This window comes from Rattus norvegicus, chromosome 6, assembly GCF_021556685.1.
Source record: "Rattus norvegicus strain SHRSP/BbbUtx chromosome 6, alternate assembly SHRSP_T2T, whole genome shotgun sequence".
NCBI classification, from domain to species: domain Eukaryota; kingdom Metazoa; phylum Chordata; class Mammalia; order Rodentia; family Muridae; genus Rattus; species Rattus norvegicus.
In genome coordinates, this window is record NC_141539.1 from 98735372 (window position 1) to 98752848 (window position 17477).

At 46.7% G+C, this 17477-nt stretch overlaps 1 protein-coding gene across 4 annotated transcripts in view; it reads left to right on the top strand.

Moving 5' to 3' along the window:
• Positions 1–17477, top strand: part of Prkch (protein kinase C, eta) — a 198970-nt gene that overhangs the window by 123562 nt on the left and 57931 nt on the right. For all 4 annotated transcript variants that reach the window (NM_031085.2, XM_087554889.1, XM_087554886.1 and 1 more), the window contains 1 exon segment: positions 11988–12142. In NM_031085.2, the coding sequence (NP_112347.1) occupies positions 11988–12142 (155 nt within the window).

Consider the following 17477-nt stretch of genomic DNA (forward strand, 5'->3'; position numbering starts at 1 on the left):
GTGCACCTGGTTGATTCTTGTTGTCTAAGTGGGCCGGTTCTGCAGGATGGGCAAGTGTAGAAGCCAGAAGTTCGCTGAGGTGCATTCTGGGTGCTTCTCCTACCTCAGAAGGTGCGTCCTGTCATTCAGTAAATACCTGTTGGGCAAAATGTCTTGCAGTTCTCAGAACAATCCCAGAAAGGGATATTTGCATCCTCCTTGTAACAGGTTGGACAGCTGAGGTCCAGAGAGGTTCAACAATCCATCCTGGATCGTACAGCGAGAGGCAGTGTGTGGCTTCTTGACCGGGCTGTGCTGTTCTGTGCCATGTCTGTTGCACTGTAGCTAGAAGTCTCCCCTCTGTGCAGCATGTACATCTGAGAAGAAAGGGGTTGTGAGAAAGAATTGTTCCTTTGCTCCATATGTGATTTCTGGCCCTTTCTGAAACACCTAAGGGTATTTGCTCTGATCTCTTTGGAACTAGGTTTCCTCCTTTCCTTGAGCAATGACTACTTCTCATGCCATGTGGTCTGCGTATGGGTCATTTGTTCAAGTTTGCCTTCGGCTCCGATGGAAATAGAAAGCAAACTAGAACATGGTGTTGGTGCTTCCCGTCTCTGCTTGCTTCCAGCCTCTGAGCACATCCCATCTTCCTTTCAGGTCGGTAGCTATGGAGATAGGTCCACAGATGAGCTTAGGGTGTCTGGACCACGTGGTGTGGGCCTACTTCTTCAACTGACAACCCCTGGGCATGGTGTACAGAGGACCATTTCCAGGCACAGGATTTGGGTTTCTGTTCTCTTGGGGCTACCGGGCCACAGGGTCTTGAGTATGAATGGGGCGTGGGGTGGTGTGGGGGGTCAGAAGGTCAAACTGTTCCTCTGCCCCTGTGTCTGGATAGGTCCATAGATACTTGGCATGTCTAGAGTTTAAAACCATTGTCCTCAGGATTGGTTAAGTATAACTGGCTTGTTTTCAGCTGTCATCACGACTGACAACCTGGAGGGCAAGCACCCCTGCACTTTCATATCTGGACATATGTTTTGTGGTACCGGGTGTCATTTCCTTTGATGTCTGTCCCCAGTCTTCACCAAGGTTAGCCTCAGCCACATGTACTCACAGTGACTGGAAGTGTTGGAGGGGGTGATTGCATAGTGACGGTTTTTGCTCACTGCAGTGGGTCAAGTTGCCAATCCTCTGTTCTCAGAAATCCAAGTACCAAGGCTGCCTGCTGTTTTAGCTGAGAAGGGAGAGTCCTTCCTCTAAAGGAAGACTGGCACTTGTGAAGTGACAGGGGGAGGTTGAGCTGGTGTACTAAGTGTGCCTCTAAGACCACGGTGGGAACGATAGCTGTCCTTGAAGTCTGGATCCTGCGGAAGCTCCCACTCACGCGTCAGGCTTTCTGCAGAAGTTCAACACCATCTGCAGTTGTAAGCCCCCCGACCAACTAACACTGTAGCTTTCTGCAGTGCCTGCAGGGAGTCCCTGGGAGGTTGGGTAAGCACCCACCTTGACTGACGTGGTTATCCAGGCTGGATCTGAAGCTACAGGTCCGTAGGTGGAGTGAGTTGACCCCACCCTGTAGACAGTTATGCGGTTGTAAAAACTAGACTTTCTTGGGCAGCAACTGTGGGCTGTAGTGTGTTCCAGTTTTGAAATACTTGAGTTTCTTGTAAATACTTCGTCACTGGTTAGAACTGGGTTATAATTATTTCTCTAGGGCCCCAGAAATAGCCAGTGCCTGCCATAAGTAGAAACAGCCTTTGTTGCAAGGTTTAGCTTGCAGCAGAAGGCAGGAAGGAGTTTATTCATTAGGAAGGGTTGATCCAAGCCCATGTCACCTCTAGGTAGTGATAGGTGACCATGTATATGGGCTGTCTGTGACAAGAAGCCCACCTTGAGAACACAGCAGGGGACAAAGAAGAGCTGGCTCTGCCTTGTGTAGCTGCTCTAGGAAGCTCTAGGTCTGAGGCTGTCCTCTGTGGGTAGACTCAGCAGGTGACCAGCCATCCCTGGGAGGCTCTTCTTGGATTTCCACTTCCGTCAGGCTCAGTACAGCCACATGCTTAGAAAGGCGTATGGGAGGCTGGTCTTGAAGCTATATATACATGTCCAATACACTCTTATTTTTATGTAGGGTGGAGTGGATTTGGGATCTGCTGAGGATTATTCAGAAGGGTTGATCCAAACCCTACATAACTTCTAGCTGGTGATTGGTGTTGTATTGATTCAGTAATTGACGGGCCTATGTCAGGAGGCAGAATGGGAAGACTAGCAGCCCCAGTTTGCCTCCCTGCTCACGTCGATGTTTGTGTGTTCCTCTTGCTCTGACATCTGCTCTGGGCCATACTTTTGTCTACCTCCCTGCCCACTTCCTGAGTAACTTCATGAGCCTTCAAGACCCACTGTACTGGTCTTCCGTGAGCCTCCCTTTCCTGCCTTCTGCTGTCAATCAGCACCGCCCTGGTCCTGTCCCACTGCAATATTCCACTGTTCTGGAGAGATTGGTATGCACTTTCCTCCCTGTAGAACCACCCAGGGTGTTCCTGCCTCTGCTCTGTGGGAGGCTTCCTGCCTGCAGTATGTTCAGTCAGCATAAGAGCCCACTATATTGTGAGCTCATCCTACCCAGCTCTACTCTGTCATCGTGGGTCTCTCAGGACTTGGGAAGAGAGTGTTGGAACCCTTCCCAGAGTCTCTTCATTTCAGCCTCAAGGTTCATGACATTTTAGATGTTAAAATGATGTAGAATATAATTCCCCATCAAAACAGGAGTGCCAACTGCCTGCCTTCCCTTCCATCCATCCACGTGTTTCCCTTTTTTTGCAGCTTCTCCCTGAGAAGCTACTCTGGCGTTTTGCTGCTCTGTCAACTCCCTCCCTCCCTGGGGAGCAAAGAACCATGCTCTCTTTGGTGTTCTCTGAGGAGACATGGAGTAGGGATGAGACACCGTCCACAACTTCTATACCAACATCCGTCTACTAATGGTAAAAGCAGCATGGAGGAGGTTAAACACAATCAGGAAACACAGGCAGACTGTAAGGCAGAGTTGGCCTGCAGCCCCATTAAATTTCTCTTCTGGAAGCCTATAGAGTGTAGGCCTGCCACTCACTGACTGATTCCTCTTTATTTGGGCTTTCAGACAGATCTGAAGAGAAAGTTCCTTTCCACATTGCTCAGAAAATTATCCTTATCACATGACCCATCTCAGGGCTCATACAATGCCATATTGTGGGCCCTCATTTAACACGTGGTAGGATAAGCCTCTCCTGGAGGGCTGTCCTGTGCACTGTAGGCCATCCAGCAGCATCCTAGGTATCGACCCATTAAGTATCAGTTGTGCCCTTGAATTATTACCATGTATTCCCTGAGGAATATTCCTTGGCTGAAAACTGTGACTCTGCATGACTGTCCAGTGATCTGTCCTCAGTGTCTAGTCTCAAGGGCTCGAGGACTGTTTCTTACAGAGAAAGCGAAGTGTGTCAGGTAAAAGAATCTACATGAGCCAGAAAGATGGCTCAGTGGGTAAAGGTGCTGACCACCAAGCCCAGCTACCTGAGTCCTGGAACCCACATGGTAAAGGAGAGAACTGACTCCTACAAGTGTCCCTCGGACCTCCACACGTGCTCCATGGCATACATCTGCCCACACACATGTGAATACACGCAAAAATAGATAGGATATAGTTTATAAAATATAAAAAATATGTGTATGATCACATTTGTCTGGGTTTATAGAAAGGCTCTTAGTACTGTTGGTATCTGCTCTGTGGCACTTACTGGGACAGGGTCTCTGAACTGGGTGACGGGTGAAGACCTGGCTAGTTCCCTGCTGGCTCTCCTTAGCCTAGAATTCTGCAACACAACAAGGCAGAGGGCACCAGGGAGCCAAGTATGAGTTCACTAAATGCGTTTTAAATGGCTTGTGTCAAACACAGAGTGGGAGAAGTGCATAGCTTCTCTTGCTTTGATACTTTCACTTTATCAACAAGACATTGAACCGGTGCTTTTTATGAAAGCCACTGTCTCCACTGCTGGGAAGCCACTGGGAGGCCTACTGTAAGTCGGAATTCTGACCTTCCTGAACAGGGTATACAAGACTAGATTTCACAAATGGATAATCAAACCTTTGGAAACATTTCCCAACTGGTTTAGAAATATCTGCTAATGATAACTTGAGTGTGCTTTGAGAAAACTTGTAGTTTTCTTTCTGTTTTCCATATATGGGAACACCATTTTACTTTAAAACAGCCGTACATGGAGGCTGGGCATATGGGCTTTAGGCAAAGACAGGTGAATCTTTGTGCTGTCAGTTCAAGGCCAGCTAGGTCTACACAATAAGACCCTGTCTTAATAAATACTGATATTGTAAACCGTATCTTCAAAACCAAATGGTCTCTGAATGTGAGGGCAGACCTAAGCAGCCCAGATGCAGACCTGCATGCGGCTTCAAGGCAGAATGATATTTTTGAGCTTGCTCTGTATTTTCAATTTAGTGTGTGTGGGCTAATTAGTGACTGGGAACCAAAAATCTATGCACAAAGGAAATAACTACCTGAAGTTAAAGATATCACTGTGTGATAGAGGAAGGCAGGAAAGGATCTTGAAGGGACTTGGTCAGTCTTCCCAGAGGAGGGGCTGTCTCCACCCTGACCTGAGGGGCTAGATGGAGGCCTTTGTTTATGGGGTAGGCCATGGTCTAAGACATTAGATGGCAGAATCACCAAACAAATCACCAGGACACTGAAAACCTAGAGGGCCCAATGCAGCAGGGAGAGGAGAGGAAGCACAGGGGTCTCACACCTTTGGCCATAATCGCAGGCATTCAAGGAGTCAGTAAAAGCTCTCCAACTGGAGAGCAGCCCAAGACATATACTCTAGCAACCTTCAGGTTGCTGTCTGGAGAGATAGGAAGCAAATGAGTATTGAGGAGGCTGAGCCTGTGGCCTTTGACCTCCTGGCCCAGGGCAGTGATCCCAGGAGTGGATTGGCAGGACATCACCTTTGGTGGATGGCCGTAGTCCCAGCCATTGGGGAGTTTGAGGGGAGTGGACTATAAAGGCCTGCACTGGGGTGGGGGAATCCAGAAAACAGGTCAGGTGGGAGAGTGGGTCTCCATAGCCACTTGATCTAGTAGAAGCTGAAATATAAAATTCTTCATGGCCTGTTTGTGGAGACAGAGAAGAGGAGGGCTACAAAGGAAAGTCCACAGGAGGGCAGAGATGGGTGGTAGACCAAAGACCTAGAAGTCACAAGAGGAGACTCAACTGCTAGGAACTCAGGTCACCAGAGGACTTGGAGGCCTTTCTTGGATCTGGCAGAAAGTGGTGGGCATCTCTTTCTTCATTTTGCAGCTTTTGCTGGGCCAGTCTCTCTGCCCCGATAACCATCTGGAGTTTTACTACAAAATAAACCATGTTCTCTCTGAGATCAGCCCTTCTAATGTGTTCCTACCACCTCATCACACGAGGGACATTATCATCTCTCCCACTTAGTTATCTCCCATACTTGCTGTGACAAACTATGTGATGAAGTCAACTTAAGGGTTTGTTTTGGCTCGCAGTTTGAAGGTATCGTCCATCATGACAGGGGAGCCATGACAGCAGGCACTGGAAGCAGCTGGTTAGGTCACATCCATAATCATGAGGGAGGTAAACACTAAGACTTCTTCCACTTTTATACAGTTGGGGAACCCCTGTCCACAGGACGGTGCCACTCACATTTAGGGTGAGTCTTTCCATGCCATTTAACTTAATCTAGAAAGTTGCTCACAAGTTTGTCTTCTAGGTGGTCATAGATCCTGTCAAGTTGTTTCCCTTGTCTGCTACATAGACTGGTCAGGATTCATTAAAAGACAAGGCTATATAACATGTTCTGGCCACCAAAACACACTTGCCTTGGGGAATTGTGAATCCTTCCAGGTTCAAGGGCCAAGCTCCTAAACCTTTGTCTGCTACGGCAGAGACAGAAGAACCTTATCAAAGATGAGTCTCTGTCAGGACAAGGTATACCTTGACCCCATGCTTGACACAAGGGTTGCTAGGCAATTGGATGAACATCTTATTGGGTGTGCAAGATGACAAAAAACAAAACCATTAGGCTCCCTCTCACTGTTTCTTCTGTGAAGCCTTTGCAATCATTCTTAATGTGGTTAAAATCAAGTGGTTTCCAGTTCGGGCATGGTGCAATCAGATTTCCTCACAAGGGTGCTTTCCACCATGACCTCTTTGACGTCAGAAACTGCTTCCTGTTGATGTGAACTCTGTCCCTTTTAACCCTGAAGATGATGTGGTCAGCAAAAATAATGAAACAGTAAGGCTTAGGAGACATTCAGCGTGGGGCTGTCTATTCCCGGAGACTTCCTTCTCGCTCACAGCTCTTAATAGCACTCTGCAGCTTTCAATATAGAGCTTGTTATTCATATGGAAACACTGCCCTGCAGCTCTTAGAGTTTGATGAGTGTAGATAGGCCTTCCAGTTCAACGGTGCCCTGAATCACTATCTAAATTATTCATAACCATAAATGTAATTGCTATTCTTTGATTTTTTTTTCCTCCATCTTCGCTGTGGCCAATGTGCCATGACTGTTTCTTACTCAAAACATTCCATTCCCCAAACAACGTATCTGCAAGTGAAACATATTTGTAAATCAAAATGATTGTGTAGTCTAGTTTTAAACAAAGAAAAATCCTTCTTAATGTGTCTTATAAGAATGAGCAAATGCTACAGAGGGAAAGGGTCTACCACGCAAAGTCTTTACTGGCACATTGCAGTCTGCCGGGCAGCCCATTAGTTTTGCAAGAATAATGTTTTAAAATCCATAAAGCTGAGAATCATAATCTTTATTCAGTGTTAGAAACCTAGGAAGCTGAGTGGAACTGAGTGCTTGGTTCGTATCGTTTTGGTTTTCAGCACAGTTTTGTGACTCTTATAAAGGCATTCTAGAATGAAAGTCCTTACCTGGGCAAGGTCATTGCTGTGTGGCATTAGTGTCTGTACTTCAACAGCTAGACTTGGGGATAGGGGGACTTTCATCTCCATGGATCTGCTAGACTTCGGGTTGACCTTAAAGTAGCTATGTAGGCAAGGCTGTCTGTCTGTCTATCTCTCCTTTGTATACATGTGTTATGTGTGCGTGTCTGTGTGTCTCTCCTTACCCCCGCTGTTTGTGTGTGTATGTATGTGTGTGTGTGTCTGTCTGTCTCTCCTTGCCCCCATGTGTGTGTGTGTCTGTCTGTCTGTCTCTCCTTGCCCCCATGTGTGTTTGTGTGTGTCTCTCTCCCCTTGCGTATATGTGTGTTATGTGTGTACGTCCATGTATGTGTGTGTGTGTGTGTGCGCGTACGTGTGTGTGTGTCTGTCTGACTGTCTGTCTCCTTGCCCTTCCACTTGTGTGTGTGTGTGTCTGTCTCCTTGCCCCTTCACCTGTGTGTGTGTGTGTGTGTGTGTGTGTGTGTGTGTGTGTGTCTGTTGTATATAATGGATAGCTGTTGGATGGGCTATAGTTCTAGTCACAGGGCCATGTTGGCTGAAGCTGTAGTGGAGAATTATGAAAAAGGAGTGATAAATAGTGACAGTTGCTATCATGTTTTGAGCGCTTTCTGTAGGCCAACTACTGGTTAAAACTCTTGCCTTAACAGAGTTAGTTGCTGTGAACTTTGAAGGTAGTCATTTTGACATTGCCGTTTTGCAAGGTGAGTTGAGGTAAGGGAAAGGAAGAGAGGGAGAAGAAAAGAGAAAGAGAGAGGAAATTTGAATAAAGGTCAGCAGAAGCTGCCTGTGCCTACTGAGAATTTTGGGTCCACAGCTCAGGTATTTTCACAGAGATACCAAGGACTTGGCACTGGGTGGTGTCTCCCTTACTACCTCCTCATAAGTCCCATTTGTTAGGATTCTGTTGAAAGGGCCTGGTGCTCTGAGGCCCTTTGCTGCTGTTTATGATGGGATCCTATGATCACTGTTGCTATAGGCATTTTATCTTAGATTTTAAATCAAGAAGCTCCTTGTTCCTTAAAAAATTGTATGTATTTTACTTAAAAATTTCCTGGAAATCACAGAAAACATACTTGAGGCTATACAAGAAAAGAACTGAAAATAAAGATTCACAAATGTAAGAGGCATTGTGGTATCTGAGGTAAGGAATTGACCAGACCTCCCAAAGGGATGTAAAAGTGAAAAGACACAAGGGGCCCTGGTGAGGTCTTCTAATCCCGCTCGTGGTCTCATTTCTGCTCTACTCCATTTCCTGCTTCATCTTTAACCTTGCATTGACCCGTCTGTCTATCTATCCATCTGTCTGTCCATCCACCCATCCATCCATGCACCATTCTGTTACACTAAAGGATTTAATGTGTTCCTGCCACACAGACAGCCTCAGCTCCTTGGAGTCACGTTCGCTCGGTTCTTACAGCTGAGACTGAATTAAAACTCTTTGTCTCAGTTTGAATATTCTGGGAAATGTAGGGCTTGTCCCAGTCAGTCGTGGGCTGGAGACACAGCAGTTGTCTGCATGGCCCTGGACAGATACCTCCAAAGGTGTCCTCCACAGCCTCCTTGCAATCGTCGAATCATTTTGTCACTTGTCCCATCTTAGCTGAGCTCTACTACACAGCAGGCTTTGCCTCATGTAGCTGCGTGTCTGTCCAGCTCCCAGGAGCAACCCATAATGAGAACTCTGAGAAGGGCCTCCCACTCTGAGAGATATGTTTATCTCCTGTTGCCGGAGAGCCAGGGCAGAAAGCTGGCACAGGCCTGGGTTAAAGGCACCAGGGCAGGTGATGACAGGAATTTTATTATTGCCATGCGCCAGCTCCTTGAACTCTGTGCCTGTAACTGATACAGGGCGTGGGACAAAGGGATTTCTGAGCTGCTTTGATTCTCTCAGGTGTTCATCATCCCATGCTGATGGCTTGCATTTGTGGTTAGTTGAATCAGAGACCAGAGAGAGGCACACCGGATAGACAAAGGGCTTGGCTTTGAAACTGAAGCTCAACCGGTCTCCTGGACATTGGGTTTCCTACCACACAGGTCAGGGCAAATCTGCCTCAAAAGAGCCAAAGCCACAGGTGACGCGCAGCAGATGCTTGGGCTCAGCTTCTAGGACACTGGACATAAGGGATCCTGAAACGACTGCGTATGCAGATTTTAAGTACAGAGAGAATCCCCTGGCTGTCTCTGCCAAGGTAGGATTAGCAGAGCCCTCCCTGCCTTAAATCCATTACACAGTCCCTCCCTAATAATTCAGGATTTCCCCAAAGGGCTTCATCTTATTTTGCAGCAGTGTGGACTGGGCAAGTAACCGTCAGGAGGAGGGCTTTGAGGCTCTCCAAGATGTAGGACTCTCAGCTCCTTCTCCAACACACTGCCATGCTTCCCACCACAATGATAATGGACTGAACCTCTGGACCTGTAAACCAGCCCCTATTAAATGCTGTCCTTTATAAGAGTTACCTTGGTCATGGTGTCTGTTCACAGCAGTAAAACCCTAACTAAGACACCCTCTTTAGCAGACATTTTAGAACAGGGTCAATAAAAGTTCAGGTCTCTAGAAGTTTCTTTGCAATTACAAATTAAAACATGTTGCTGATCAATAAACCTAATTTTAGCTTGTACCTTGTCACATGACTTTCATAAGCTAGGTCTTGTCTTCACTCCATCCTGGTTGCCTCTCCTCAATCTCGATTTTCCTTTCTCCCCGACTGAGGTGCTGGTAGCAGCCAAGGGGCTGTGAATGGTACCCTGTATTCTAGGTTGGTGCCAGGCCTATAATAGACGTGAGGCTCTGGATGGAAAGAAGGAAGAGCACTGAACAAAGCATCCTTAGTTTTTAATCTAAATATCCTGTTTCTCTCCAGATAGAGCAAAGGAGAAAGTGCCAGATTCTGTAGGCCGAGATCTGTCCCCCACCCCCACCCCCACACCGGCCTATAGCCAGAGCCAAGATGGAGGACAAAGAGAAGACCTGAAGGCAGCATATTCTACCCCCCCTGCAGTTTAGGGCAGGGCTCAGCTTTTTAGAATTTGGGATATGAAAGGGATACTGTATGTGGAAGAGAATTCCTTCTAGCTGCCCTTGTCCTCTCATGACCACTGCCAAGCACACCGACAGCAGCCCTAGAATGGCCACTTACCTCTGGACTGACTTCCAGTAAGGGATGTTCACTTAAGTGGGGCTCTGAGTGGCTGGCTGCTTCTGTGAGGAGAACATCCACGAAGAAGGTAGACAGTCTGGTTCACGAAGTGTGAGGCTGCACTACTTATTCAGGGATGCTGCAAAGTGGCTTCTCCATCCAAGTCTTCCCCACACCCTGGGGCTACCCCTCCAGATGAGTTCTATGTCCCTGGAGTGCCAACCTGTCACACAAGTCATTTGCTAACATGCCCAACCCACCCGACTCCTGTCCATGGAATATAGGCCAGCTATTGCTCATGTGAACCCATCCACCCAATTCTATCCCTCCCTTTGCCAATTGCACTCGAATGAGGGCCTTTAGCTTGGTCACAAAGCCGGCTAGATTTGTATAGTTTTCCTTTGGGCTATGGGATGGCCTGAAGAGTTGAGTTGGTGGTAGGTAGTCTTGTCTATATGAACTTTGTCACTTTGTTTTCTGCTCTTAAATAAATTTATGCTTCTAGCACGTATTATATATGTTAATATATATAATGTACAATTTCAAACTCCAAGAAAAGGTGGGTTCTTGCTTACATAATCCTTTGATAAAGCATCAGTTCGCGCGCACACACACACACACACCACATGGTTGGTTCCCTCCCATTCTGATTGAGGTTTCACTTACTGTAGGAAGTAGGTGGTGTCACGGGTTGCACTGCCCTGACTGAGATCAGCTTGATACTGCAGCAGTGGTGCACTGGAAAGTGAGCCAAAGCCAGACTCCCCAACATTGTTCAGCCCAGCTGCCCCCCACTGCCCCTAGCAAAATTGGTAACATTTCAAACTGTAAGTAAAGGCGGGTTCTTGCCTGCACGCATCCTTTGATAAACTGCCAGTTTGCCTACACAGTGACCACATACATTCCCACCCCCAGAAAGGGCAGCGTGACATTGAGGGATGGCCCTCACCTGCAGGCCTTGACTCACAGAGATCAGGCACCTCCCTAAGCCTCATGCAGGTGTCAAGTGTCCCATTTCCTCTACTGCTTTCTCCATGGCTTTACCAGAATGTTTAGATTTGCTGTTTGTATTTTAAGAACCCATGTTCCTTGCCCCAGCTTTTCTAGGGTGGAACTGATCTGATCTGGCGGGAGGGGTCTTTGTTTCGCCCCCAACATGCCATTCAGTGCTCAGGGAAAGAAGTGAGGGAATCCACTGATGCTAGAGGTCTGTAACACAAGCCTTACCCTGTGTATCTCAGGGCAGCTTGCTGGATGGACCTTTCTGCCATTAAACAGTCCGACCATCCACGAGTTCTTGGTGCACTCTCGCATGGTCCCTACCTAGGTTTCTACAGAGGGACCTTGTTAGGAGCCCATTTTCCCTGTCTGGTAAGTCGCTACAGGTAGAGGCCCCCAGTGTGCTTTACATCCACTTGTAACTCATGATGTTTAGATGGACCAGAGTCTGTCAATTGTGCTTCCATTTGTCCGTGCTCTCTAAAGAGGTTTACCTGTTCTATGTATTCTGCTCATTTGTGAGCAATGGAGTGCCCTCCCCAGTGTCCTCTACTCTGGGATTAACCCTGTGTGCCCCACTGAAGACATTTGCCTAGGACTTAACCTCCATGCTCTCTTCCCTTAAGGTTTCGGGCTGGAATGAGAACCAAGGTCTCTTGATCCTTCCCCATGGTTAGTGATGTAGAAAGTCAAGGTTGTGTGGAACTACCTGAAGGAGATTTCCATGCCGCTCCTCCCTGAGATCACAGACCTGACCCCACACGGGGCCAACCTCTGCTCCCAGACAGCAGTCCACATGCTTCTTGGAACACGTCTCTTTGAGGGGAATAATGGTGATGATCAAACAAGAGGCTAATCCATTCCCTCGCATTTCATTTAGGACCGTCTGTTCTTTGTCATGGAGTTTGTGAACGGAGGTGACCTGATGTTCCACATCCAAAAGTCCAGGCGTTTCGATGAAGCCCGAGCTCGTTTCTACGCTGCAGAGATCATTTCTGCACTCATGTTCCTCCACGAGAAAGGCATCATCTACAGGTGAGTTTGCACACCGGGCCCCTCTTTTGAGTCCCTCCCGCCCCCGGCTCCTCACTTAGGCTAGCCTTCTGTTTTCCATGAGCATTGACCCAAGTCTTTAGCAATGAAAGTCACAGAAGGCCCAAGTATTCATTAGCGTTAACACAGAGATGAACTCTTAGCTCCAAACTAAAATGTACAGCTGAGGCTAATATTTATGGATTGGTTCCGCCAGCATTTACTGTGGTAGCCGAGCCCTGGAAAGGGCTGGATTCATTCCTGAACGTTTGAAGTGAGCTAGTTAATGTGGTGTACTCGTTCTATTTTAAGAGCTGGCAATGAGCCACGGTCTTGACTGTTGCCGGTAGTAGCCGTAGTGGTGCTAAGGTCAGATGAGGCTGGATTGCCAGTACTCAGCTATGCCTAGGAATGGGGTTGACGGTGTTTCTCATGTGTAGCCTCACAACAGGGTTTGATTACGTGTCACGGCACAATCTTTTGATCTTAATAGGCTGTAATCTGAACGGACTCAAAATCCTATTGGTGTTCTCAGTGGATATCTGGGGAAGCATTAAGCAGAGAGATGGCGGACAGTGTGTGAATGGAGTGGCTAGCGAGGGTCCGGGTGTGTTCGTGTTGACATGTGGTCAGAGTCCTCCCACTCTGTAAATTACGTTATACCCTGGTTGCCCCATGGGATGGTTGGTTTTTATGATCAGCCTGACACAATCACAAGAGCCACCTTAAAAAGGACTATTGGTGGAGCACTGTCTAGCTCAGGTTAGCCTTGGGCATGTCTGTGGGGGGAATTGTCTCAGTCACATTGATTGAAGTGGGAAGAAAGAGTGAGGCACTATTCTCTAAATCTGGGTTCCAGATGGTACAAGAGTGGAGAAAGTGAACCGAGCACAGATTAACCTGTATGCGTCCATCCCCCTGCTCTTGACCGTGGGTGTGAAGGATTAGGTGTTTTAAGTGCCTGCTACCTCATCTTCCCTGCTCTGGTGAGCCATAACCGTGGTGCTTTGAATGAGAATGGCCCCCCATGGCCTCATATATTTGAATGCTTGGTTCTTATTGGTCGATGGAATTGCTTAGGAGGAACTCAGAGGTGTGGAGGTGTGGCCTTGTTGGGGGATATGTGTCACTGGGGGTGGGCTTTGATGGTTCAAAACCCACACCTGGCCAGTCTTTCTCTTTGTCTCCCCCTGTCTCTGTCTCTGTCTCTGTCTCTCTCCCTCTCCCTCCCCCCCTCCTCTCTCTCTCTCTCTCTCTCTCTCTCTCTCTCTCTCTCTCTCTCTGTGTCTGTCTCTCTTTCCCTCCCCGTCCCTCCCTCCTGTCTTTTGATCAGGATGTAAGCTCTCAGCTACTGCTCTATCGACATGCCTACCGGGCTCCCTGCCACGGACTCACCCTCTGAAACTGTAAACAAGTCCCCAAATGAATGCTTTCTTCTGTGTCTCTTCACAGCAGCAGAACAGTAAGAGATGAGCCACAACCTTGCATTGTGTGCTAAAATAACCCTTTCTCCCCTAAGTTGGTGTTTGTTCACTTTATCACAGCAACAGAAATGAACCCAAAAATATACTTGTTCTTCTCTGGTAATACAGACAATTGTTGCTGTATTACAAAAGTCTATGTTTTATGGTACAGTGCTAAATACTAAAACAAAGAATTTTCTGTCTGAAATTCACTATCTACGAGTTGCCTACCTCTACCCTGCTTAACCTAAAGAGAGACTTTTCCTACATTGGCTTTTTAAAAACAATGACCTCCCTACTTGGAATGACTTCTGTTGTAAACCAAGTTAATTATTACTGACCTCACAACAACTGAATTGTATACACGTTCCAAGATCAACACTTACTTTACCTACATTTGCCCCTGAATTCTCCTTAACATCGTGGTTATCACCATTGGTTAGATAAGTAATTCTTAGAAAGATGTACTAACCAGGCTGCTAATGGCTAGTGAACCGAGAGTTCAAACCATGTTTGACTGTCCTGCTACCTTCTCTGTGCAGGAGAAACTTGAAAATTGGAGATACCCCCAGAGGTCTGGTGTCTTATTCTTCTTATGGTGTTCCAGTAACTTTTAATTGTGAAACCAAAGGCAGAGGAGTGGGAGGAAGAGGAGTGAGGCTTAAAAGCTCACATGGTCTGACTCCTTAAGGCCTTTCCTTACTCAGAGCCCTACACTGGTGGAAGTGCAAACTTGGTTTTCTAGGTTGAATGCCACACTTCTATCTGCTCTGTGAATTTTGTTCTATAGATCATTGATGGTGTTCCGGTGAGGCAGTATCGATCCACATACTGAAGCTCCCATTTAATTTCTCCTATCCGTGGCTCAGTTCAGATTTCCAATTCAATTCTGATTTTCATTTGTTTCACTTACTCTTGAACTCAGATCCCCATGTTCATAGTCTAACTGATAATGTCTGACTTTGAAGGGAGAACACTTAATCGGTCGAGATTAAAGTGCTATTTTTGTTGTGTGGATTTGTTTCATGGGACACTTTAATTCCACCAGTCTCCTGACTGGGACCAGAGTCTTAAGGGTGAGGCTCTGAAAACCAAGTCCTTGGAATTCATACACAGTCAAGGGCATATCTGGGTCACAGAGAGTGCAAATTAGATGCATGCAGGGATCTAATAAGAAACGTAAGAACTTGAGACAGCCCTATCTATCATGTGTGTCCCAAGATGTCCTTTATAAGAACTGAAATACTCTCTCTAGAAGATCCCTCTGAGCTGTCTAAATAAAGTTGTTGATTGGTTTTGGAGGCTTTTCTTCCTGGGTCTGTATGGTTTATTGTTCAGTAAGTCATGAACATGATACCATTCTCAAGTCGTCTCAAGTAGACTCTCAGGGAGAAGGGGAAGAACTCTCTCTGACATGAATTACTCTCTTTTCATTGACTAACCCATGGGGGAGATCAGAAGACAGGCTGGTCATACTTCTGTGTTTTACAGCACGTGTGCTGAGGAAACAAAACCTGTGTCCTGGGAGATGCAACTGCAGAAGGCTCTGCCCTGGTGCTTTTGGTGTAGAGTCTGTGGCTGGCCAGAGCCCTGACCTCAAAACCAAAGTGAGCTAGAGAGCAGGCAGTCATGGAGTCAGCTTTGACAAAGTAGAAAAACATCCTGGGTTACCAGGAACCCAGATGGTGCGTGAATACCTTCTCTGTAGCTTGGATGTTTTTCCAAAATCAAACAGAAATGGGAGAGAAGTAAAAAGGCATGCGGGCCACTTCCTGTCATGTTCTATAAACTGTATTAAAGGAGGATTCAGCCATCTCTAACATTTCAACTGCAAACCACTCAGCTCTCTGTCACACACGTGCTTTGCTGTCTCTAACCAGGTGTGGAATGTATTTGTGATGTATTGGGTAAAGAGGGGTTATAGAGTTTTAGATTCTGGTGCCTGGTGGCCAACTTCCACTCAAACACCTCGTGCATCTCAATACCCATTCTACTGTGCGAGAGCCCAGTTGCATCGGGCTTCTGTAGCCCTTGAATGGCTGCACATAAGCCAATCAGTGTTCACTCCTAAATGACCTGTGCTGTTTCACTGTCCCATTTTCCAGATGTGAACCAGCCCACACAGGCTAACAGCCAGACTGGCATGCTGACTTCTTCTCTTACACTAAGAGTCTGGTATTAACCTGTAACCTTTCCTGAAAATCGCCTTTGACTTCTCTTCAGATGGAGAGAAAAACCTGCTTCTGCCTTGTTTGTGTTTTTGAGTTTTAGCTCTTAGAGTGTGGACATCTGTCCCAGGACAAAGCACTCTAACATATTCCCAGCTCTTTCCTAAACTTACAGTCAACTCTATTCCTACAGGGAAAGTTCTGTTAAACAAGGCCTTGGATAGTCCACAGCAGTGGACTCTCTGTGAAGATAACCTTCTCACACATTGCCTACCTCTCTTCTCAAGGATAGGATCAGGGGTCCTGGTGCCTGGTTGGTTCAGATACTTATGTGATCTGAACTTAATTGGGTGTGGCTTTGCTCAGCGAACCCATGGTGAGATCACTCTGAGGAACTTTGTTGCTTCCTTAGCTAGAGATTCACGAGGAATTTGCTCGCAAATCTGTTCTGTATTGGATCTCTCTGGCAGATGTTTCATGCTGAGTCATTCTGCTCTGCAGTCCTTCCCTTCTGAAAACCTGGATCAATGTTTCTGACTCCCATCTCCCGGGCCTCCTTTTCTCCTCACCATCTCTTATGAGCAGACTTGCAAACTCCCCAAATTCTCTTTTCCGAGAGTCAAACTCGGAAGCTCCGTTCTCACCTTGTCTCCCAGTGGCATCATTCTTTCTACTAAGAAGCAGCTTCACTCCTTCTTCACTTGCTGCACGGCAAGGATGGCTTCCTGCTGTCATCTGTCATTCAGAAAGGGCCAGACACAGAGGCGCTCAGAACGTGAGTAACTTTCACAGGAAACTATGGCCCTGAGCCCTTCCCAGAACTTTTTAGTCATATTCCTGCCTCCCTTCTTGTCATACTTTGCTCACTCAGAGACTACTCCATTGTCACCAGACAGTGAACACTGCTCTGTATTCTTTTCCCAAGAATGTACGGAGAACTCAAGGTTTCCATACACTCTGCTGTATGAAACAACAAAACATTCAGCCTTTTCATTTCCCCTGAGCAGCCCTTAGAGACCATTTTGCGTTCAGTAACCATCAGGTCACTGCCAAGGACCAACGTAACAATGAGCAAAACTAATAATCTTCCCTGGTGGAAAGCCTGGTACAGTGGTGGCGACAGGTGTCAATCAAGTGATCACATAAGATGGCTAGTCTGGTCAGTGCCATGACTCAGGGAAATTCAGTGTCATGGTTGTGAATTTCCCCAGGGTGAAGGGTCTGGCTAGGGAGAGATGGAAAATCTTAAGGAAGTAATTTTTAGGCCCATGCCACTAGTGAGGAGAGAAGAAAAGATCCTTCAAGGCTGAAAGAACAGCAACTACGGATGCCCAGTAGCAGGAAAGTGGCAAGTTCTAAGGCTTTTAAGGGATGTGTAGTTGAAACCAGTGAGGCATATTTTCTCACAGTTAGCACTCCATTATCCCAGAGTCCTCACAGTCATCTGATGACTTTAAATTTTTATTAGACATACCTCATAAATAATTTATTTGAGAGTTAGGTAAGCTGGTCATGTTGCCAATCCCTGGAGGAACCATCCAGTCACTGTGAATTTCTTGCGTTCATGATACCCAACAATAGGATTTTTCCACTTTAGACACAGTAGACACCTCACAGATTACCTAAGGCCAGCTTTGTTTTCACAGGTGAGGAAACGCAGGTCTCAAACATCCAACCAGCAAGTTGTTGTTTCACACAGCAGAGGCT